Source organism: Tachypleus tridentatus, unplaced genomic scaffold (assembly GCF_004210375.1).
Source record: "Tachypleus tridentatus isolate NWPU-2018 unplaced genomic scaffold, ASM421037v1 Hic_cluster_2, whole genome shotgun sequence".
Lineage (NCBI taxonomy): Eukaryota > Metazoa > Arthropoda > Merostomata > Xiphosura > Limulidae > Tachypleus > Tachypleus tridentatus.
In genome coordinates this window covers 34437194-34463659 of record NW_027467782.1, presented here as the reverse complement: position 1 = coordinate 34463659, position 26466 = coordinate 34437194, and the positions used below count along the sequence as shown (strand labels likewise).

The 26466-nt window shown below is 31.8% G+C and overlaps 1 protein-coding gene across 16 annotated transcripts in view; it reads left to right on the top strand.

The window, feature by feature from the left end:
• LOC143243114 (serine/threonine-protein kinase atr-like) overlaps positions 1-26466 on the top strand; it is a 68938-nt gene that overhangs the window by 31784 nt on the left and 10688 nt on the right. For 7 of the 16 annotated variants that reach the window (XM_076486895.1, XM_076486894.1, XM_076486881.1 and 4 more), the window contains 3 exons: positions 15177-15308; positions 20684-20776; positions 24541-24597. In XM_076486895.1, coding sequence (XP_076343010.1) covers positions 15177-15287 — 111 coding nt within the window. In that variant the 3' untranslated portion in view covers positions 15288-15308; positions 20684-20776; positions 24541-24597. Of the gene's footprint in view, positions 1-857; positions 1325-15176; positions 15309-20683; positions 20777-24540; positions 24647-26466 lie in introns of those variants that run through there. The other 9 variants (XM_076486892.1, XM_076486886.1, XM_076486889.1 and 6 more) reach the window with 6 other exon arrangements.

Sequence of the window (26466 nt, the reverse complement as noted above, 5' to 3'; positions counted from 1 at the left end):
GTCAAGGTGTATTTTGTCATGCTTTTTAAATTTGTCCAATTTTATGATTTTTTTTAATATTATTCTCAAGAGACTAGGTTGTGGTTGGTATTTCACTTACCAGTGGTATGATCCTCATCTTAACCCTCCCCCCCTTCCACCTGTGTTATCAAAAAATATAATAGATATGTAGTATCTAGCTACTTCCATAATGTGTTTATTGGTATCTAATCTTACTAATGTGTTTACAAATTCAGAGGATATTTCTATGTTAATCAGCCATTGTATAAATAAACATCATTTCAGTTATAGTATAGTCAGTGAGGCACAGTATCACCAAAATGATATAAATCAAGAGGTGTGACCCAAATGTAAAGTGGGATTTTTTTCTTTGTCAAATTCAGAAAAGTACAAGGCTTTTGAATATTGGTTCTTATGGACTAATATTTAAGTGTTAAAACCAAAACTGAGTGAGTCCAAATGTAAATGGTTCAAAAAGTTGTTTGTTAACTCATAATTCTAGCTAAAAGGTGATTCTGTAAGTCATTTCCAACTGTTCTGTAACCACTTCTAGTTTTGTATCAATCGACAGGCCTATGTCTGGTTTTTGGCAGATAAAATGATAAAATTTCTAATAGGTAGATTTGTAAAGTCTTGTATACTTTCTGCTGCTGACATATGTATTAAGTTAGTGAATATAAATATAATTAGCAAAAGAAATCACTGCCAACCTTTCTAAGTAAACTAATATATTCAAACTGACCACTATAGCTGAGCAGTTAGTGGTATTTTAATCAATTAATTAATTAGTACATTGTTCCAGAAATAAAATCAAATGGTGGTGGGTGCTAACAAACAGTTGCCTTCTCTCTGATCAGCAGTTCAAAAACAGTAGCACTGAGAAATTGCCATAACAGAGACAGGGCCAACAAGTTTGGTGGAAGTATGAATCAAACTCCAGATGTTTGAAATGTGAAAACTGAACAAGCTTGAAGTAAAATAAAAAAGACGACAACTTATGAAGCAGTAACTACCCATATTACAAATAGTTTGTCCTGCAGATTTGTACTTAGCAGTAAACAAACAAATATAACATTAGTTTTCTCAGTTGGATGTTTGATATTATAAAAAAATGGTAATAATTAAAGTTGTTTTGGATTTAATATTCAATTTCCCATAATTCAGCTCCACTGGTTTTAAAAATAATATTCTTTTTTTTAGTTTGTTTGTATTTTTATCCATTATCATAAACAAAATAATAATTTGATCTAAATAAGGGTTTTTTCTTCTTCCTGATTTGTAAAAACTTATTTGACAGAAAAAAATGAATATTATTTACAATGAATATGCATTCTCATTCTTCCTGATTTTTTTAGTGAAGTGTACATCTTTTAGTCTCAAAACTATGGGATGTGGTCTTTTATATGTTGCTTCTGGCTATTTTATTTCAATTTTCAGCAATAATCAGCCATCATGCTGATGTTCCACCTTCCCTTAAATCTTGCTCCCCAGTGGCTCAGCGGTATGTCTGTGGACTTACAACGCTAAAAAACCATGTTTCAATACCCATGGTGGGCAGAGCACGGATAGCTCATTGAGTAGCTTTGTGCTTAATTCAAAACAACAACCTTAAATCTTTGTGCCAGCAGTGAAATGGACATGAGATACAAGAAATTAAATTTGGAATTCATATTGCAATCTAACTCTTTGCATTTATTGAACATGTTAAAGAAAATATATTCATAATTTGGGTCCTTGTTGTACTCTAACAATTTGTTAATAACCCTTTCTGTACAAATTGTGAAAATTGCCACATGTAGCGTAAAATGATTTTTACCCACCTACCAATAAAATAATTAATTTTTATACACTTTGTTTTTATGAGTGTATAACTTATATAATATGTTCTTGAAAAATATGCCAGTATATTAGTATATAACTTTATTGAATTATAATACTTACGTAAATGGAAGAATCCGATTTATTATGCCATATTTCAAAGTGTCTGTACTGCATTGACCTGGTTTTTCAGAGCATTCATTACAACACTTTCTTGTTTCCTTCCATTTTGGATATCACACTCTGCATCACTTTTTTGGATGCATATTTCAACCACCAGGCAAGGGTGGAATAGAAACTAAAGCATGGACAGTTTTTTTCCAGGCTATTGCTTGCAACCTACATGAGGATTGATAGCAACAAATTTCTTTTTAGTGGCAATTCCATCTGAATTATGCATTTCCACCAGTTGCTGTGTGACCATTACTACATACCTCTTGAAAGTAAATTTTTTTTTGCAGTATTTTTGTAAACATGAAAACTATTTAGCAGCATACATGTCAGCAAGTGTAGGTCTAGCTTCTTAAACCATGCATGGGGTTTATGACTTGGCTCATAAAGCTTCAGCAACTGTTCTGCTTTATCAACTGCTCCCATGTTTTCATTAAACTTTTCTATATAGCATAGTTTTTTTTGTAAAATTGTCTGGTGGCCCCCCCCAAAGTAAGTTTTATCCTTTTCAACAAAATTAGCTGAATATTTTGTGGTTATCACATATACTGCTCTTCTGTCTTCCCATTTTACTATCAGAGCGTTGTCATTACGAACGAAAGCTGTGTCATGACTCTCCAGATGCTCATTAGCGAGCTCTTTTGGGATTTCTCTATTAGTGTGAATAGTAGTCATCCTCATTATATTTTGAGTTTTCAAAAAATGTGCCAATCAAGTACTTGTATACCAGTTGACTACAGTTACATGACACCCTTGTTCAAGAACAGATTCTAATAAATGGACAATTATTTATTTTTTCACTAGATGTAAGCTTATTTACTCCTTCAACATCAAGTAAAGAATATTGATTGTTGGGTATTCTCTGTAGTACGCCCTTATGCTGTATTCACACCAATTGTTTTCACTGTTGCACATGACAAATAATTTGATGCCTTGTACATTTAGTTTTTATGAATTGGCGAAAGCCTAGTCATCCTTTCCATAGAACTAATGCTTCATCAATTAAAATATGTTCTCCTACATCCACATTTTTCATCAAAAATTTTCTGAAAAGCTCACCAATAGCATCCAAGCTTGTATAAGTTACATTTTTTGACATCATTTCTTTTAGTAAAGCATAAAAATTTTGCAAATGACATGCATGTCTCTACTTGTTATGGCAGCCCAGAAAAAAATGAATACCTGTTTCATAGGGCATTCTTGCCCAATACTGGTTCATATTGTTATATTTACATATTCTAGTTTAAAAATGAAGAGTAAAAATGTAAATATATCAATTTAAATGACATCTTTACACTGGATGCCATTTACAAACAGACATAGTACGACCCAAGGAAACACGGATGGCAACGGCCTTGAAGGGTGTGTAAAGTAGCATATGTCAGGCAACTATGATGTGACGTCTTTAAGTGACTAAACCTCTGACACTGGAAACATCGGAGAGGGTTTGGAATGTACGGCCGTTCCCTGCAATTTAGATAACCTGCCTTGATGGTGGCAGGTGCAGGTGGTGATGTAAATGTCAGAATGAGGATATTGTTCGGTATTGTAACTCCATCTTTGTGAGTGGAGATACACCTCACTGCAGAAACTCGAGTGGAGAACCCAGCTAAAATCTCTGACTCGGGGATGTTCTTCAAATCCCTCTCAACAATAACTGTTGGATGTTTCCACTGATATGTCTCCAGATCAAAGCTTCTTTTCTGACTTTGGAGAGCTAGCAAGTCCCTACAGTCCCTTCTGAATAAAAAAGGAGGACATTTGCCCTTAAGGTTTCTCTGAAACCTATGTAGGATAATAAAATGAGGTACAACTGGTGGTACGGATGTTGAACATTGCTGATCAGAATCTTCAAGACGTGATTGTTTTCCTATTGACTGTTTTTTCACTATTTTATTTAAATGTTTGTTTGGAGGATCCATAAGAGAAAAGAAACTTTTGGTGCCCTCTGATCCCACCCACCATAGAGCCCTATAAGGAGATGCACTACAATGTCAAGCAAGGACACTGCAGCAACGACAGGGTTTTGTGAGCACTACAACCAAACACCTGCGTTAGACACAAAGTCCACAACACCTGTTAAGAACTTTCAACACTGGTACCTGGTTGACCATAGCCCAAGTGGACCAGCTGATTGATCCAAGGGGGCCACCCCAAGGCTGCCTGTCTATAGGAATTCAAGGTCAAAGTGGTGTGTTATGGTTGGACCCCCAACCAACAGGATCCTCTCCTCCCCTTCACGGTTCACCACACACGGTAAACACGTGGGTGGATGTTTAGATCCCAGAAGAGGTAATCTGAAAGAACAGAACCTTCCCTGGGAGTTCCCTTCACCACGTACAGGAGTCCACACTGAGGGGTGAGAATAAGAAGTGCAGTAAAAATTAAAATAAAGAAATAAAGTTGTTGTATGGAATAAAATACAGAATGTGAAATATCAATTTTTCAAATCAATTATATACGAGTGTGCGTGTATAACAAATACTTAAAGAAACACATTAGGGATGCTGCGAACACGAAAATTGTGACCATAGTGATGACTACCAGAGCACAAAACTTTAATGATACAAAGAATTATCACAGAGAATATTAGGTAGGAAAGTAAATAACGTTTTTATGCAAAAAGTTGTCATTCGGTTTGAGGAAAAGAACTTGCAAATTTATGCCTTTTCTCAATGTCAATATTTTAATATTTGAAGCAATCCAAAGTTGACTATGTGAGAAATGGCTCAACAGCTCCATGTAACAATCATTACCTACATCTACGAAATTGGAAAAGTTTCAAAACTTGGACACTAGGTTTCGGATAATTAACATGTTGAGAGAGTCACTATTTGTTAATCTTTGACAACAAGAAATGCTCATGAACCAATTCTGGGAAGAATTGTTAGTGGCAACGAGAAGTTTTTTTTTGTTTTTTTTTTGTTATGAGCATACTCAACGTAAGAGACAATTGTTGAATCTCTGTTACACACCTGTACCAACACCGAAGAATGGCTGATATCCAAAAAAAAAAAGTTTTGCCTTGTGTTTGGTGAGATCTGGGAAGTGCAGTTTATCACAAAATTTTGGATCCAAATCACAGCTGAAAGATATTGTCATCAGTTGGAGTGCTAACACCAAGCACTGATAAGGAAATGAACTGCATTAATCAATATAGAACACTAATGTTTTTTCACCACTTAAGATTGTGTTTTGAATTCTACACACTTCATAAATGACCCAAGAAAAACTTCAGGCCTTAAAATGGGAAGTTGTGCCTCATCGATCCAATTCACTAGAAACTGCTCCATCTGATTATCATATTTTAAGATCCTCACAGCATTACTAAGATGAAAAAATGTTTGTTAATAATGAAGAACTCAAAACTGACTTAAGATTGTTTTTTGAATCCAAATTAAAGGAATTTTGTTCACGTGGAATCCATAACTTACTTAAAATATGGAATAATGACATATAAAATGAAGTCAAATACAGTGGTATCTCGATTCTTGAATGACTCCATTCCTGAACTATTCGGTTTTCGAACATATTCTTTGAGAAAAAAATGTTTCGGTTGTCGAACATAAACTCGGTTCCCGAACAAAGCTGTTGTGGCCTAAATCCCTGAAATAACCCGACTGATGAGCTGAACGACCCTTCGACCACTTTTCGGCCTATGCCAAGTTTGCCCAAAACATTTTATCCACACCTGTCGCTTAGTCCACACCCCCACTAAAATCTGTTGTAAACGTTTTCGTTTTTTTGTTGTTTTTTTTCTAAATATTCTGATTAAGAACGATAATCTAATGCTGCGGTTGCATTCTTAAAAGCCACATTAAACTGTTAATCAAGCATGTCAACGGCAAATAACAATATGTCTCAACCTGATGAAAATACATAGAAATGGAACCAAACGTCGTTCAAACTATTCGTGTTAAGGAAGGTAAACCATTTCCGTAAATTTCTACTTGCTACTATTATCTCGACGTATTTCGTGAAAAGAATATGAATTTTTATTTCATTAATATTTTAAGTGACTCTGAATACCAATGTTTTCTTCTTATAAACCATAGATGTTCCGGTGAAGTCCATATTGGCTTTTTAAAGTTATATATCCAACAACATTTTTCTGAATCATCACTTCACTGATTATACGGTCTAAAGCACACAAGAAGTGATATATATATATATATATATATATGTGTGTGTGTGTGTTGAAATTACACCCACTAATTGTTGCTTCAATTTTCTAAGCATTTAACACTAGAGAATGAGTCATTTTATCCTACATTTCTGGTGTAACAGACAAAAATAGGAAATATTAAATAAATTGAAATATATAGGTCTCATCTGTTGTGAATGATATACATAAGAAGCTTGGTAATTTGACGTTTAAAGGACACCACATAAGATCTCACGGTAAACTTTCCACTAAAGCAGACTGTTTGCTCATCAGAGGTAATTTATCTTTACTTGTGTGTATTGTGTGTTTTCTTATAGCAAAGCCACATGGGGCTATCTGCTGAGCCCACCGAGTGTAATCAAACTCCTGATTTTAGCGTTGTTAACTTTACTTATTTTGACAAATATTCTAGATTGCGATAAATTTTTCTCAGTCTTTTCTGAATGGTCAGTCAGTGATGAGAGGATAAGAAAAGTTGTAAGTTTTCAAATGTTCAAATGATGTTTCCCTTTACCCGTGATTTATATAATATAATCATTAAAACGAAATATAAACCATACTAAAATACACGCTAGTTCACGCCAAATCACGTTGTTTCAACTTTAAATGAAGTGAATAAGCCTTATGTTTGTGTCACGATTTTCTTTGAAGATCCTTCTAACGTATATCTTCCTTGATGATCCTGGTGTCAGAGACTATTAAGGTTCAGATATATTCACATTTAATTAAGAGATGCTGACCAAAAGGAATGAAATCAGTCTTCACCTATCTACTCTAAATCAAATAAAAGGATTGATTCCACTCTAAAATTACCCCCATAGCTGAAGATACAAATCGTGTTCAGCGACATATCGTAGCTCGAACCTTCGATCTTCTAATATGTACAAAATATACATTTTTTGAAAAAAATTAGAATGAATTAATATAAATCGCTTGTGTAAGATATTCTAATGTAGGTTCTTTAAAGTGTTTATTGCTCTTTAAACAATTGTTTATACAAAACACTTGGGAAAAAAAACTTTCTAAGAATCTTTTATTCGGAAATTTAACAGTAATCTTCAGCTAGGACAGCAGTAAGTCTACGGATTTACAACACTAAAATAAGGGTTTCGATTCTCTTCGATGGACACAGGAGATAGCACGATGTGGCTTTAAACACGTGTGTATTTTCAAAATAATTTTTTTGAGCTACAGATACAATAAAGACTTCTACATAGAATGAGGAATAGCAGAATTACGAAACTGTTTTTTATTCAGATTACATAAATTTTTCATTATTTTATTTCTTCTTTAAACGTTTATTCAATTAGTAATTTTAACATCAATATCAATTTTTAACATAGAGCAATGAACTTCAAAGAAGCAGTCATGGAGATTGTACTGTTCTCAAATGACATCAGCAAAAACTATTAATTCTAATAATAATAGTACACGTAAATTTAAAACTGATAACTATTAAGTTTAATTTAAATTTAAAAAAAACTTATGTTTTCCAAAATTTTAATCTCTTAAAAATACGGTGAAGTGAATTTTTAATTTTAGTCGTGTTTGGCCTTTGTTGTTCTTCCCAAATGATGCGTTATCTGTAAAGTAACCCTTGGGTTGTGAGATCTTCAGTTGATCTATTGCGCCACTCAGAAGAACACGTGATGATGTATCCTTGTCTTGACACAAACTGAAACAGAATGCAATTATATAATGCCTTTACAAACTTGTAATACTTTTTAAAACACATGGACACCTTCCATCAAAGATTTATAAATTGTTTGTCAGCCTTTGGTTTCACTTTTGGTAAAATTTCCATCAAACTTTTCTTTGAGCCGTGAATCGTCATTAAATATCTACGATCAGTAAATTCCGTTTGAAAGACTAAAGTTTCATCAATGCAGCTGATGAAATCATCCTCACGCTCTTTTTGAAATTGAAGAAGAGCGAGGTTTTGTGAAACAAGAACTTCTGCCAGTTCAGTTTCATAGTATTTAATTCCTTGCAGGAATGTGTTAATATTCCCATCATCTCCAGGAACAATGAAATGTTTTGTCTTTATATAATGAATAAAGAAAGGGAACATGGTCCCACCTCCTTGAAGCTGATATTTCTTTTCTTTAGGCAGATGCCAAGGTCGTTGACGTGCTGGAGTGGTAAGGGAACTGTCTACTTCACACTTGGAGAGCTTTTCAACTGGAATCTTTTGTCTGATTCCATTGATACTCAAACGTATTGTTTTTATTCCTTCAGGAAACATGGCAAAATATCAAGCTGCAGCAACTTATTTCACTTGAGATTCTTATTTCCCAGATTCCTATTATTTTAATTGCTGTCGTTCATTGACTTGTCACGTAGAAACTATTTCATAAACGTGTTCGTCGTTCCGTATCTAAGCATCACCTTTTAATTATTGTGACGTCATGTATTGTTTTATCAATAAACCACAACAGCCAATAATACTTAAACATTCACAAATATTATTGTCGAGTGAAATAATAACTATCATTCAATAAATTTTCCTTCCACGTTTTGTCATTTCTTGACCAATCAACACAAAACTTGACACTAAGGGAAGGCAAGCGCAAATAGTCCTCACGTAGATTTGCACGAAATTAAGAAATTAAATAAACAAACTGTAGCCTATCATTTCAAACGGTCCGGCTGAAGCGTTCGACTCGTAATTCGAGAGTCGCGGGTTCGAATCCTCGTCACACCAAACATGTCCTATCAGCCCTGGGGCGTTATAATGTTCAATCAATCCCACTATTCTTTGGTAAAAGAGTTGGCGGTGGGTGGTGATGACAAGCTGCCTTCCTTCTGGTGTTAAATTAGGGACGGCTAGCGCAGATACCTTTAGTGTAGCTTTATGCGAAATTCAGAAACAAAACAAAGTATCAAAAATAACAAATCATTTCACATATACTAACGGTTATGCGTAGGAACTTATTTGATAAGCTTTTCATGAAAACTTCTGAAACAAACCAAACTTTGAAAGGTACTTTGTCAGAAAAAATGTGCAATTTTATGTGTATGTACGTGCACTTATCACAGTTTGAAAATGATAAAAAATCTATTTTTAAACTATTATTAATTGTTTTGAAATCAGTTAAATTTTACAAATAGGTTTATTCTAAAGAAACACATTTATTAATTTTGTTTGTACTTCTTTAAAATGTGATCTACGTAGAGTCGTCACAAACGCTACTTGACTGTGATTGGCGAAACCAATTCAATGGTGAAAGTTGTGAATATATGGCGGCGTGCCTGAGTTAGGATATAATTTGAGAGTGTCGTCATTGAAGTTTGTAGTTAGCGTTAATAATTTGATTCCTGTTAATTAAATTTTTTATGTATCACCACAATAATATATTATTAATCTGCGCTTACAAGAATATCTTCATCATGCGGACATATTTGATATCGAAACTTTGAAAAAAAAATAGATTTTGACACTGAATGAAATTGGATGTCTGATTCGATTTCGAGCCAAATTTAGCTATTTGGAAACTGAAGTGACACACCAACTTGTTATGTATATGTAGCTCTCTTGTATCCAGACTTAGATTTAATCATAATTTTCAGTACATATTTTAAGGTATCAGTAATAAAGCGCGAAGGAAGTTGTAACAATGTGATAAGAACGAAGTAATAACTAAGAGTTTGTTTGTTTTGAATTTCGCGCTAAGCTACTCGAGGTCTATGCGCTCATCGCCCCTACTTCAGCAGTGTGAGACAACAGAGAAAGCAACTCGTTATCACCACCCTCCGCCAACTTTTGGGCTTCTTTTTTACCAACAAATAGTGAGATTGATTGTCACCTTATAACTCTCCCACGGCTGAAAGGGCAAGCATGTTTGGTGCAACAGGGATTCGAAATCGCGACCCACAGATTTCGAGTCAAACGCCTCCACCACCTGACCATGCCAGGCCACGAAGTTAGAGTAAGACTTAGAGAATTTAAATTAGTTTGGTTCAGAATATCAGTGGGAATGATACGATATTAACAATAATTATAAATAAATGAATAACATATATTGCCTACAATATTTACAGGGCCATTTTTCTCTTGTTTTGTAATTTTAATTTTGGTAGTTGAGTACTTGTAATTAAACCATGAATTATGATGTTCTTGCATAATGTTTGAGGTCCATCAAATAGCATAATATTTAGTACTAAATATTTTTACTGACAGTATAATAATGTTTGGTACTTAGAAGTTTTTACAATGTTAATAAAGTGTTTATTTTCTTACTTATTTATAATATTGTTTGTGAGGTTTATGCAATTTTTAAAGGCATTCTCTGTTGATGTTAATCATTTTAATATTTGTGTATCATTCTGCATGAAACTTAATTATTATATTAGTTGGAAGAAGAGTATGGTGAAAAGTATACATCATTTGATTAGAATAACCATAATAATTTATGTTAAGTTTATCAGTGTCTTATTTTGGGATATTTAATATTTATATGTATCAAAAGCTAGTTTGTATACTTCTAGGGGAACTGTATAGGCCTAAATGGAGAAACCTTGATAGTTATGCAAGTTATACCTTTTTCTTACATTAATGATGCATTTGTAAAGGCAGAAATGGAATATCAGTAATCACAGTGATAAGTGTGTATTAATTTGTTATATCTCAAAAACAAATTTAAAAAAAAATGCTGCATTGATTGAAAATTTCCCAGGGTACAAACTACAGTGTGGGATCATGATATGTACCCTAGGGTTTTGAGGTGACTGAAGAAATAGGACCCACACTGCAGTGGAGATACACTGTCTATCAGTCTTAACCTCCATTCACCAGTCTCATATAAGAAATAGAGTAGCAACACATACAGAATTAAAAATAGAAGTTAGGACAGTGAGACGTGGGTGCTCAAGCCCACAACTTCCTACATATGAAAATGATGTGGGGCATGTTTTTCCTCATGAAAACTACACACATTTTTTATAAAATACAATGCAACAACTGTCATGACTTCTACATTGGGGAAAGAAGCAGAAAAATGGAAACTAGATTCAAAGAACACAAAAAACTATCTTTGCACTTTTTTCAATATAACAGATGTTGTAAACACATTATCATAGGAGATTCCCAGATGCTAAGTAGGAAAACAAATGCAAAATCAAAGAAGCCCTACTTATAGATATAAAATTAGAAATTAGGAAAGAGAGGTGTGGGTGCTCAAGTCCATAACTTCTCATGTTTTTGAGTTATAACAAACTAGTATAATTTGTTAGAGGTTTAGGTTTGCTGTTTTAATGGAGTCATTCCTTCTGATTTTACACATTTCACTATTTAACTTCATTAAAATGTATTTATTTTCACTAATACATGTTAACAATTGTGATAAAAATACTGACAGAAACAGGTCACAATTTCATGTTGCAGAACAAAAGTGTAAAATGTTTCATGAATTCCAAAAAAATGAAAATCAAACAAATTCAAGTATTTGGAAAGACTTGAGACCTACTAGAGTGATAGCCCTGATGATAAAATGATGCTTTTGAGAAAGTATTTAAAAGGTTTAATGAATGAACACGAATTTGGAAAATGTTTTTTACTGATAAGATCAACAGTAGAGTTGTTTTATGGAGGATTAGACACTTGTTCTGCAAATATTAAGGCTAATTTGTGACACCTCTGCTATTTTTCTTATAAGATCAAAGAAAATTAGCTTATCAAAATATGTTCTATGATTTAAAAAACTTAAGAATTGGTTTTATGGTGAATCATACCATCTCAGTACATGCATCGTAAGTATGGTTTTTCACTGTGTTTTCATCCTTACTTTTAGACATGGAATTGGTCTCTGTTGGTACTAAGTTTTGTAGTCAGTGAACAAATTTTCAATATCTTGAACATATGTGAACAACTATTTCTGTCCTTATCATGAAGTTAGAAACAGTTAAGGAATGTTATGAAGAAAAAAGTATTTAAATGTGATTGTTTGGAAAGTTTTGAAACATTCTTTTGTGTATTGGGGGGAAGGGAGTTTCTTCTGGAAGTGGAATTTTATGTTTAAGAATCAAGAGGATTTCTTAAACTTTCATTCAGTATGGATAAACCTACGCTACATCATACGTATGAAAAAATTGCATTATAAAGGTACTTGTCTCAGTTTATGATGACAGTATTGTTTGTTTATTTAATATAACCTTCCAGTGTATTCAAATAATTTGTGGTCTACACAGAAATGGCTTGAAGTTTCCCTCTTCATGTTATTGTAGCATGTATTGTAGTACCAATTGCATGCTAAACAACTGAGAGAACTGTTCAGAACTAGAAAATGTACAACTTGAATTACTGTAGTATTTCTCTTAATGTTGTAGACTTGATGTAAACTTTGGTTTCATGCTATTTATGTGTTGTTTTTTTAAACATTATTTTGTTTTACCTCAATTTCCTTTTATGAATTTTACTAAATTTACTTTTAACTTTTTACTGGATGTTTGACATAGAAAGCCTAACTGCTTTGTGCTATAAAACACTAAATCAACTAACCAACCAATCTCTCAGAAACACTGACAAAACTCCCTTGCTACTTCTGATAGATTGTCCATATCAACAAACATATTACCACTGTGGATATTGTCTTGTGTAATATTTTCTTTGGTACAGTACCTTCAAAAGTATACAAATGTCTAGATTTTCTCTTAGAAGCACCTTGCATCATGGAATCATGCTTAAATGTTAGCTTCAAAACTGGTATTTGCACTATGAGTATCAACAGAATTTTGCTACCGAGTGATTCTCTTGTGCTGCTACTAATCTTATTAGTCTTTTTTTCAGTTGCTTGTTTCTTGTGTATCTGTTGTCATGAAACTTCCTGGTTTCTGATTTGTGAGGACCATGCTTCATGTCCAAATTAAAATATTCAGGAATTACAAGGGTAATAAACATTTTTGTTGGACTACATGAATAAGTAAAAGTATTTTCTTTGTTTAACACATAGAGTTTAACATTTTTGATTGACTCATCAATAAAAGGTTATTGATAAAGTCCATTGAAAGGAAGTAGTAATAAGAAAATCTACATTTTGATAATGAGGAGGAATTACAGACAAACTGGGTAAAATTATTAACAAAAATGGACAAAACAATTGTGGATCACACTGCCATGAACATGGAATGTAAATAGGACATTTAAATAGAAAATCTTTTAGCTTTCATACTTTTTAAGGGTTTACTGTGGTTCTCAGAGGTTTTGATAAGACATTGAAAATATAGGGGCTAAGGATTCAAAATATGCAAAACATTAATTGTGATATTTTTTGATATTTTAAGGGAACATGCTGTCATAAAATTAAGAACAGGGAATTCTAGGTGGGATTGATCTGTTCATTTACTGATTCAGCCCCTAAGGTGCCTTTCAAGATTAAAATTTCAGTTAGAGTTTTTCTGGTAGAAATTATTTTTACAATACTTTCTTTCTGAACTGTAGTTGATTATTAGAAAGCACCAAAATATTTAGAGTTGTATCACTTCACTTACATTTCTTATACAACCACAAAAAGCAAATATTTGGCTGTGAATATAGACAGTTTTTCTAAAAGTTCTTTAAACACATTTTAAGGGTGTTGAGTGTTGATATAATTACTAGAACCTTCTTTATCATAAAAACTTTTGTTCTTGAGAATGATTGCATGAGAGATTGAAATGTTCAACTTGTTTTTAAAATATTCCTTCTTACTATAAAAGGTGTAACTTCCAATAATCTTACAGCAGTGTTGGTGTTATGAGTATTTATCACATTTTCAAACAATTTTCCCTTTTTATGTACTTGTTAAGAGCAGAATAACTTTATAACACCCCTATGTCAAAAGTTTGAATGAGTTATTCATGTTTTTCCACTTGTTAACAGAGTTCTTAGAATTCTTGCACTATTACCAGCAGCACAGTGTGTGGACTTTTAATGCCAGAAAATTGGTTCTGTGTTCTGATACACATGGTGGGTAAAGCAAAGATAGCCTATTGTGTATATTTATGCTTAATTACAAACACATAAATACTTAGAACTCAACAAAACATTTAGTTTCTGAACAGACTTTAAAAAAAAAATTATACAACAGACATAATTGAAACACAAATTAAATTTTTATTTTCTTATTCATAATTGTATGCAGTGGACAGACATCTATATTCACAAATAATATTATCCTAGAAGTAAAATGTGTAAAAAATTGAAATATATATAGTTGACATTTCAAGTCATAATCTTAAACTGATGACATTTGAATTCATGTTTGGAAAATTCCTTGTAAACAAATTTTTCAATATTTGTGTACAGTAAGAGATATGATATCAGCTTGGTGAATAAGTATGACTTGTATGGAGATTTCTAAAGCTAACTGTGATTGAAAATTGGCTCAGCTCAATGCAAACCTAACTGACAGCTGTCTGTTGTTTTCAAGTAATGTTATTATAAGGTTGATAGTGTTGTTATGTTTATTAAACAACAACAAAATAAAAATCAAACTTCTTTAAAGCCTCTGTTTGTATGTAATTTTCCTTTTAGTATTGTATAAGAAAGATTTAATACCAAACTTAAAATACTGAGTAATGATGTGTGCTTGTGAACAAATTCTATGCTGTGTCTTTTTGTGTAAGTATTAAAATTGATGTGTGGGTTAAAGATAAAAAAGTAGTTATATTTTAGTGTCTTTATTTTTCTTTCAGGTAAATAAAAAGTATTACGTTTGTTCAGAAAGTGAGATAGAAAAATAACACTTTCATTTAATATATATTAATCAGAGCATAACCTACTATTTTGTAACTTTGATCTTCATCTAGATATTCAGAGTAAATCAATGGATCATTGTGATATAATTTTTGAGCAACAAAATCTTTCAAAATGCAGAATAACTTTTTATAAACAAGTACTTGTGTTGAACTGTACCTCATGTTTAAATGTTCTAATGCTGTGTTTTTATCATCCAGATAAATCATGATTCTAGCCTATCTAAAAGTTTACATTGGATTATACACTCCTTTCTTACATGTGGTAAAGCAGAATTTTGTATTATATCAGTGGTGTTGTGTCATGACTATCTGCACAAACAGAAACAAGCTTCAACAAGCTGGACATTGTCTCTGTGAATTGAACCATCTGCCAAGATTCTATGATTTTGAATGTATGTGAGGACACTCTTGTAAGTGGAAAGTAAGTTAATTTCTATAGTATTTAGTATCTGCTTAGTTTCATGTAACTTTAAAAAGTTTAAACATTTCAAGTAACTTGTCATTCAGTTTGTTGAAAAAAATTTGGTACCATTCAGCAATTTAATTTAACCTGCATTTATTTATTATCATGTTAAGGTAATTAAAAAGCAACACTAACCAAAATGAGTAGTGATATATATATATATATAAACAGACCAAAATTTCAATGTTAGTTACATACCACACTCGGTTATTTATTGAGTCTTGGAATTTAAGATGTCTTTATTAACAATTAAGTAATTTGCTTAAGTTTAAATTATCTAAGTTTTGAATAAGGCTTAATAGGAACTGAGAATGTCTTTCTATATGTATATTTTAACTTATAATACATTTTCATATTCCCATCATTTTATAATAAGTGAATATTGTTTTTGACTTTTTTCATCTTCAGTTTAACATGTGTAAAGAATAGATGTAGATGACTTAATACAGAGAAAAGTGATGGAATGTGGAAATAAACATAATACATTGAATAGTTATATAGTTGATTCTCTGTAAGTACTGACCTCCACAAGTGCAAACAATAACTAATTTCATAAACCAATCACACTGATATAAAAATAAGTCTTGCTGGTACCTTGCCTTTGTTTTGTAAATTTTAACATTGTGCTCTCTTGTCATAATGGGGTATAAACATTGTTTAATGAAATTTAGTCAACTTATTCTAACTTTGGTAGTGAGGAAAGCTGAAGAATACTAGTAAATAAAAGGCTGTTACTGATGGAATTTTGGCAAGCTGTAGTTTGTTGTATACAAAGATCAAACTGAAAGAAACTTAAAATTTAAAATGAATAAACGTAAGTAAAGTGTTGAGAAAAAAAGGTAAAATTCCTACATTACGTGAACATGCATATCGTATCAGTCTTATCATACATTGGAAAAGAACTGTTATTTTTGATCAATTGAATGAAATAACAGCTGGAAATATCGGATAATTTACAAAAGAAATGAAAGTGAAGGTAATTATAAATAAAGATAAAGGTTTGGCAAGTCAACCAGTATATGAATGACATGTTTTTCTGAAAGTTCAGTGTATTAACTAAGTACTCGCATGATCAGTGGCTTTTTACATATTTATGGTTTCCATGTAGAGTACCTGGTTTGAGACTATTTAAACTTTCCAAAAAACATTGATCACTTGAGTACCTCAATTAAACTGTACGCTTGTTAATTATGGAGTACCTGAGGGTCAGTGCTTGGGCTTTTGTTCTTTCATATTTACATTAATCATATTGCTAGAGGCATGTCATGAGAGTTTACTGAGTTATATTTAAAATTTAATAAAGTTACTTTTATTATCATGGTAAGTAAACTTGGCAACAAAACTTAGCTTGTAATACAAATTTGGAAATTATATAGTTTTATAGGACAACATTTAAAAATGTCTTCAATTTTCCATTGTTTCCGAATTGTGATATTTGCATTTTAAGTATTTCCTCTTCTCTTATTCATTGACCACTTCTTGAAGAACTACAAAATTTGACATAAGTCGCTCATTATAATATTGTTATTACTCAGACAAAGTATAATTTTTTTATAGCCTTCAATCTTATTTGGTTACAGAGCTATAAACTAGAAAATCAAGTCCCTTTAGCCACACCCACAATTAAGTTTTCTCTTTCACAAGTTTCCAATATTTAGTTCTCTTTGATATTTAAAATTATATTACTTTTAACCAACAGAAATCCAAATATTATATTACATAATTTTCTGTTCAGGAGTTTGTTTATTTTGCTTCCAGTGCAAATTTTATTCCCACAGGAAACGCATTGGCAAGTTTAGCTAAATTTTTATTGAGTCTTACTGAATGGTAAGAAAGCCAGAAAATTTTGATAGTCCTAGGACAATATGTGCTTTTAGCATGTTATTTTGTATATTTTGTTGCAATTTTGATTAACTAAAAATCATTTAGTGCAGTAATACCATTATAATAATAGTTTTAATTGAGAGTTGATAAAAAAAAGGCCCAGGTAAGTACTATATTTCTAGTTTTTCATGTGTATTATTTATTATTATAAAGGTAAATAAAATATAAGTTTCAGATTAGGTTAAATAAATAAAAAAAAACGTTTTCCTGTGATATGCTCATTAGTAACCAATGCAGTACATAATTTCTTCAGGTAACGTAAGCTACATGTTTACAAAGTGGTTCACAACTTGTGTGGTGATATCATTAGTTAGACACAGTTCAAAGAGCAATAAAATTTAAGCATAAATATACATATATTGTAAAGGGCTTAAAGCTATTTAAGATAGTCAAATGTGTCGTGAAGTCATTCTTGAAAATAAAAAGGACAATATGTTTTCTTTTCATGGTGTATGAGGTGTAGAGTTAGAATGAGGAAAATAACATAACACGTAAAGTTTTACTGAAAAAACACACATTGAAATTCCAGTGCAATTACCCGCCCTTTTTCACAGTTATAGCTATTTTTCTTATGATTTCCTTCTCGTGCACAGATTGTCACTCACTACTAGCTGTGAATTACTATCTAATTACACATGTATGCCACATGTGTAAATTAGCATTCAACAACTCTCCACCAGTATGAGTGTAACACATCCTTATTCTGATATTTATATTACCACATCAACCTGCCACAATCAAGGCAGGTTATCTTAATTGCAGGGTATAGCCATACATTACAAACCCTCTCAGATATTTCCAGTGTCAGTGTTTCGGTCGCTCAAAGACGTCATGTTGTGGTTCATTGAACTGTGCTCATTCTTGCCCAGAATGGTTAGAAGAAAAAGAGATGCAGCATTTGAAAACGATTCATAACATTACTTATCCTGAGGCTTGAAAATTGCTGTCCAGCATTTCATCTCAGATGTATGGCTGCTGCATGTCATCCCACAACTACAGTGGGAGTGCAGACAGATATCTCTGTGTCTCCAAAAGAATCATTCTCAAACCAAATGAAAAGGATTTTGACCTGCATTGTTAAAAAAGTTGATGAATTAGCTTAACATCCATCTCTGTCCCTAACATACATTCCAACAAATCCCAAGATCCACTTCCTCTGGTTCTGGGTACAGACATTTCTTTGGGTGCATCATCTTCTCCCACCACAAGATGCAAAAGGATCATTTGTTCTTGTCCCCAGTCACTGGAATCCTCTTTAAACAGCATAGACCTACCCAATCGACCCAGGACAGGATCCATGGAGGTTGACAGACCTCCCTCAAATAAAGACAGTAAAGAACAAAAGACATGGACGAAAACAGAAGGGTTCTCCACCCAACTTACCTGCACATAAGTAATAATGTCCAACTTGATACAATGGAACTGTCAAGGTTTACGTTGTAATCTGGATGACATCAAAACACAGATTGCTTCCTACCATTCTGCATGTCTTTCCTTACAGGAAATGTACCAGTAACCTGCCAATACAGTTACCTTTCAGTATTTTTTTTTTTTTTGTACAGAAATGACAGGCTGTGTGATGGATGAGCGCATGCATGTAGGGGTGGCATTGTTGGTTGATTAGCATGTGCCCACCCTGTCTTTGCCACTGGATGCACTCTTGGAGTCTATTCCTATCTTGCAAGGTGTTGCTGTACACTAATGCTAGTAATAATTTATTGTTTATGCATGACACCTAGTTAAGAGGATAAAATTGGTCTTACCTGAAATCTAGTGTGTCTTTTTTAAAATCCTAAACTTGTACATTCTTATCCTTTGGTTTTTAGATATATCACAAGAAATCACAACACATTCATCCTTCCTGAATATTTTATATATTTAAATAAAATCTATTTTCTCTCTTCTTTTTTTTAATGCTCTTAACATGCTTTTCATAAGTTGCCAGGTAAGTCAATCACGTATTTCAGTTGAAAACAGAGAATCTACCTAATTCTATCTAGTTTCTTTGGTTTTGTACATTTCTTGTCAACAAGCTTTTTTATTTTGTAAAATTTCAGTCATCAACATTATTTTAACTGAACTTTTCATGTTCTTAATTATAGGAATATGTTTTAAAGTCATTTTAAATACTTTATTGTGAGAGAGAAAAATGTAATGTAGATTGTATGGTCAGTAGTATGTACTTAATGGGCATTCTCTACTCAATCATACGAAATTAAATGTAGTCATGTTGTTTCGTATTCAGTCAGTAAATCAAACCACCCCACCCACTCCCCCACAAAAATTATATTTACCAAAGAGTTTTGCCTACTTCAAAGGCATCTTCACATTACAAAAGGAGAAAAGATATAACATTTATGAAAAGTTGTTTTACATCTAATGAAGGAAACACAAAATCACATGTTCATTGCAAATTTAATCACTTTTTATACCCTTATTTTAAAAGAGACCAGAAAATAGAGAGAATGGTGTTTCTGATTTTAAATATTTCTGGGAGAGCATGCCTCTGGATCTTCCTTAAGATATTGTGCATAAAATATGGTGTAGAGTCACAATCCAGCACTACATAGTACACTGACAGGATTATCTCCCTGATTCATTAGTATCACCCACTTAAACATACTGAAAACCTTGTCTGTTGATCTTTTATAAAGAGATCTTAATATAACCTTTCCATCCCTGGAGTAACTTTTGTAGCTGTGGTGTGAACAATTTACAACAAATCTGTGTCATTACTCAGACAAAGTTCACACAATATTTCAAGTGAAGACTATCGAGGACCAACTAGTGGCTTGAATAGAAAGATAACTTCCTCGTTTTTACTTGATAATCAGTTTAAGTTGCATCACTCTGAACAGTCCTTCATACATCACCATTCCTTCTTGTGCATGAAAACCAAAGTTGTACACCACTTCATAAGTATTTGGTGGATCAGAGAAAGATATATTGATTATCTTTCTTATGAAGTAGTTTGATCCTTCAGGCACTTGTCACCTTGTAATTCAGAAGTTACTTTTTGTTTCATGAATGTTTAACAGAATTTGAATTAATAACTTTTTCTTTAATTATGTTTTTTATGTAAATCACTAAGATTTTCTGTACTTAATCTTTTCCCATACAAAGGGATTTTAAGATTATAAAATTTATTTATTTTATTATAATTTCTTCAATAAAGAAATAAGATTTGATATAAAATTGCAGAAATACTTGCCAACATTATGGTTAAGAATGTAACTGAAATGTGTCTGAGGTAATTAACCACCTTAATACAAAAGTTTCCAATACCAAATAATTAGAAGTAAACTGTATTTTAACAAAAAGATTAATTATGGGCCATTGAAAAACAAACTTTATTTTATGTATTATAAACATTCTCCCCTGATTTTATTCCTCACTCATGTTTAAAATTAACTGTAGCAAGTAAATTTATGAAAAGTAATTTTTTACAGCATCCAATCAAGAGCAGTTTTCCTGATGAAGTCACTGGTGGTGTTTTATCAAAAGTGAAAAGAAAATTAGGCTTACTAGAAGTTTCCAAAATGGCAAGTGTATCTGAAGAATTTAAAAAAATGCACTTCAAACAAAAACATTCAGGCAACTGATTGTGATCCACATACACATTCCTTTATCAATTAAATTATATTCTATTGAACCTGTATGTGTGCTTGGTCATTCTGACCAGTTCTGTAATCTCCATGTAACCATGAAACTACATAAACTACTGAAATGTTCTAAATATACAAAGTGTACCATCATGAGTTTTGGCAAATGTTTATGTAAAAGTTAGAAGCCATTTATTAACTGAAATTATATTTCAAGTAAATTGCTTTCATAAAACATTCATCCATTAATTTGTGAATTCTCTGTCAAGTAATTCTGTGTAAAGTGTGATTTTTCATGCTAAGAATAAAATTAATTGTGCTCATTTCATGGTTTTTATGTTAAATTAACCTTACTTATAATACCATCTTAATGAATATCATTTTATTTATTTTTCATAGAACTCTAAACTTGCTCTCTCATCTTCACCACCATAACACCAACTGTAATGAAAGTAGTGAAGCAAATGTTGGACATACAAAATAATTGCAGATTGTGAAAATGCAATAACAATTTTTATTTTAGCACAGTCTCAGTTTTCTAAACATTTCCTGATTGGCTGCTTTTGATTTTATTACTTTACAATGCCTTTCTGACCCAATATAATGATGTAATTGTCAAATATATACAGTAGTAAAACTTAACCAACCGACTGAAATACAAAGTGTACAACGGCACTGAACATCTTCAACATCCAGATCCCTTCTTCCACCTCTTGTGGAGCAGATTGATTTTTTGTTCAAAACTGAACTATTTGTCTCTTATTTAAGTTTCTGCCAGGACCTTGGCCTTGAAGATGCTGTACCCTATTCACCATCTGAGACTTCAGCCTTGAACAGGGTCTTTCCATATGTCTCCAGTTCAGAGTCTGTACACTGGGTTCCACTGGTTATACTTTTTGGAAATATACAGTCTGCCATTCTTCCCTTTGGTCTTCATATTTAGGTGAAGCTGACTGAGTTCAGTATGTCACAGATTGATGTTGCTTTTTCCATCAATCAGCCCACCACACTATGTTTTATTACCACCTCTGCTTGTTGCCTTTCTCTGAGTCATCTGAGGAAGGTTGATACTTCCATTTGGTTGTACTGTTTTCATTGCCAAACATCTTTTGAACCATTCTTTCATTCCCAGTTATACAGATGGTTTAAAATCAGTTAAGTCTATTGGATCTGCCATGGTTTGTTGCAGCTAGGTGGTTTTGTACAATATCCTCTTTACAGTTTCTGTGTTCACTGTCAGGTTATATGGCATTTCTTTTGTTCTGAATGATATCGAAGCTACACAGTACACTCACTGTTCTATTTATACCAACTCTCTTCACTCTCTACTGGTCAGAGAATCGCTTTGTGTTAATTCTCACCTTATTTTCACAATATTCAACACTGGCTGTCCTATTTTTCTTCTATCTTCTATTCACATCCAGTTTTTCTGGATAACTGGTCATGTTGGTATTCACAGGAACAAGTTTGCTGGCATTAAGTTGGTCTGATCTGGTGCTGTCACTGCTTTGCTTGTTCTATATATGGACTACAGTACTGTATTCAAGGCTCAGCTTCTATTTCCCGTATATTAGGATTGTTTCCTATATACTAATATCACCAATATTTCTATTCATTTTTTTATTTCCCGTAAATTAGTTTTTGTTACCTGTATATTAATATCACCTATATTTTTATTAATTTTTCTATTTTCCATATATTAGTATTGTTTCCTATATATTTCTTTACATTATCATTTTCTGTAATTCCCATTCCTTTTTATTTTTCTATTCTGTGAAACCTGTTTTAACATTTTTTTAACTGTTGTCACTGCCATCTTTCATATAATGCACATATATTTTTATGTACATCTAAACATGACAGGAATGCCTTCTTCTGTTATTATTTACATAAATGACATCAACATCTGTACTTGTAATGTGCCCTACTAATCATTGCTCTTTATTATCCTAAAAAAGAATAGTCAATCGAGTTAAGATATTTTATGTCACCTTTATTGGGTTATATGTTGTACTGATAAAGATTTAAGCACTCATTCAGTTTTACATGTACATAAACAGTCAAAGGATTGTTAGGCTAGTTTGGCCTGCTTGAAATGAATAGTGTATTTTGTTCAGTTTAAATTCTTGCTCTTGCTCAGTATGTTAGTTATTGATATTTCTTTTCCATAAGTTTAGTGATGCATTTGAAAGCCACGCTGTGTAACATTGAATAGATTCAAAATAGTTATTGGTATCTGAATAGACCTATTCGCCTAAAAGTTCCATCAGTCTATAGAAATACAGAGATAAAAGTTAGTTTTGTATATCACCTTTTGAGTATATTTATAAAGATTGGCTCTGCTTACTGTTAATAGGAAGATTTTGAATTTTTCATGAAACATTAAGAACAAGTTATGAAGTACTTTATAAAAATGATAAACGTAGCATGAGATAGACTTAAAATTGAAATAACTTTATTTTAACTAAACATTTTAGTAAACTGAAAACATTGAAGATCTACATGTTGCATTCTTTGGAAATAAGAAGCTTTATGGCTGTCAGGTATTTACAGTGTTAAAGAGTATAATGTGTGTGGTAGAAGGAACACTCTAAATGTCCCTCTGGTGTTAATATGTATAATAAACAGTTTGTGTCATGCTTCTTTGTTTTAATAGTAATGGTCTACAATTTATATCATTGTTTTGTAACAAAACTACCAATTGATATTGTTAGGTCAACTATGGTATTTATATTGTGAATGTTTAATATACATATTGGTTTGTTTTTTATTCTTGTTAACTTTGGTGATAGAACAAAACAATTTAATTCAGAAATTATTTAGATTTAGAATTGATATTTTGTCTCTATTGAGCTTAGAGTAAGTTATTGCACAGTACATTTTTAAGCTTAATTATAAAACAAATAATACCCTAGGCTCAGTTATTGCACCATGATAAGTTAGATAGCATTTTATTTATATTTTTTTCAGTTGTTTATTAACATTGAGGTATAGACAAAAGTAAGATAAAAATTACCAAGGGTTTCAGTGGAGTAGTGTTTCAACTAAGCCTTTGTTACAATAATGTTTTACACCCAGTGCTTATATTTAGGCCAGTAAATACACCTTCCGTTACTAATGTTAAGATCAGATGATAGCTAGTTGTGTCTAAGTGTGAATGTAAAGTACGTAATTCCCTCCAGTCTTACACTGTTAAATTAGGGATAGCTAGCTGACTTCCATCTAGTCTTAAACTGTTAAATTATGGATAGCTAGCTGACTTCCGTTAAGTCTTACACTGTTAAATTAGGGATAGCTAGCTGACTTCCATCAAGTCTTACACTGTTAAATTAGGGATAGCCAGCTGACTTCCATCTAGTTTTACACTGTTAAATTAGGGATGGCTAGTGCAGATAGCCCTCGTGCATGAAATTAAAAAAACAAACAAACATAATTAAAGATGTATTAACTGTGGAAACTCTACTAAGTAAAATAGTTACATATATTTTTCGATATCACATCTTCCAATTATTTTAGTTTTGTCACAGAGTCCATCAGTCTCCTTTCACTAAAACTGATTTTTTATTATTACTTTCTGACTTATGGTGTACAATTCCTTCTTGTAATTTTTGTTAGTTAATATACGTATAGCAGTTTACTTTATTTTGGAGCACTGGAATTTATCTTTCAAAATTTTTGTAGTTATATTTTCTTATAATTTCTAGATCTTTTCGTGACTTGGTACTGGGCAACCTACTTTCATGACTATGAACAAGAAAATAGTAAGTATTGAAGGGTAAACCCACAAGTTGCTGTAGTTCTGCTTGAAAAGTAAGTGGAACATAAAAGTAATCAAAGCTAATTTTAAATGTCATTCTATACTGTTTTATTATAAATTGTTAAAGTCTTTCCAATAATTATTATGCATGTTTTGATTTTTAAAAAAGGAAAAAGAAAACATATCGCCACCTTAAAAGTTGTATGTTTAGTTACCTAGTCATATGTTGCCCTTAAGATACCTGATACTATTGATGAAAGTTGTATGTTTAGTTACCTAGTCATATGTTGTCCTTAAGATACCTGATACTATTGGTGTCTTACTCCAAGACATGTCCTGCAAGATGTCAAGTTTCATTTTTTAAATTAAAAGTTGTCTTATTTATTTTCTCAACTAGCCTTTGACAGGTGTAAATACAAATTTAGAAAGAATGAAGGTAAGATGATAAATAGTTGTAGACTGTGATTAAAGTAATACTTTATTTTTCTTTCTTTAATGTTAGTTTATTTTTAGTATTGGTTAAATTGTTTGATATATATGTATATTTGTTTACGAGGATTATTTTGCATTGTTATCTTAAGATATATGTTTGGAACAAAACTAAACCTCCTAAGCTTGCTGAATCTTGTGTTTGGGATTATAGCACAAAATTTGCTTGAATTGAGGGTACCATGACAGATGAATCAATACCTTCTAATCATAATAAGTAAGGTGATATGTTAGATGTACATAATATTCATTTCTTGTTTAATTTTTATTTGAACTATATAGGTATTTTGTTTTGATCAGAAGTTGGAAACAGTTGTAGATTTTATTACCAAAACGTTTCTCTCCGTAGATTGTTTTTATCATAGTAATACATTAAACATGACTTGAGAATTCTCTGATGTCGAGAAACCCACTTGTTGAGAAATTTATATGCAAAAACGGTTTTTGATATAAATTTGAGAATTCTCTGTATTAATACCATAATTATTAATGAATCAGTTTTAACTGTCTAGAGTTTAATAACAGTTGAATGTCTGTTGTGTAGTCAGTTAATCATACATGCATACAATTTGCACATATTCACAAGATGATAGGTTCCAATGCTTCAAATTAAATAAACATTCTTAGATTTTCATCTCCACGTATAATGTGAGAGTAATAAAACATTGAATACAAAGTAGATAAATATTATCAATATATTATTTTTCTGAGGTAGATAGAAATAAAATCTTAAATTTATGGTATAATGTTTATAACTAAAATTCTATTTTACATTTTGAAGTTAATGATCATGAATGTGTTAGTTAATTTAGCCATAATTAGTTTCATTTAATAGAAAACCACTTTAATTCAGAATGTTTGTTTATTCATATATTTAACAGTGCTTACCACAAATTTGCACAATTAATTGATACTTTCTTGCATATAAATACGATAGTTTTCCTTAACCTTTTATTTTATGACAACTAGGTGTCTAGGCTTTCCATAATGAAAGAACACCTCATATCTGTTAAAGCCTGTCTTGTTAGTTGGCATAACTAAGAATATAGATACTTGTAGGAATATCATGAAGTATATATTTTGTATAGGTTGATCTGTAAGTTATTTTGAAAATTTTATATTTAAGGCTGTTCTATGTGTAAGCATCTTTACAATAGAAGTTATATATGGTTTTAACTATCAGCTTTGAGTTGTACTTATGAGATAAAATTCATGTTTTTTGTTTATGTGTTGAAATATCCTCAAGTCATTCAATCAAAGTAATTTTTTTAGAAATATGTCAATCATATAAGTGTTTGAGTAATTTTGCACAGTAATTATATGTTTAGAAGTTACACTGTGCACAAAAGAAGCTTCTCTACTACAATAAAAATATAACTGTTCA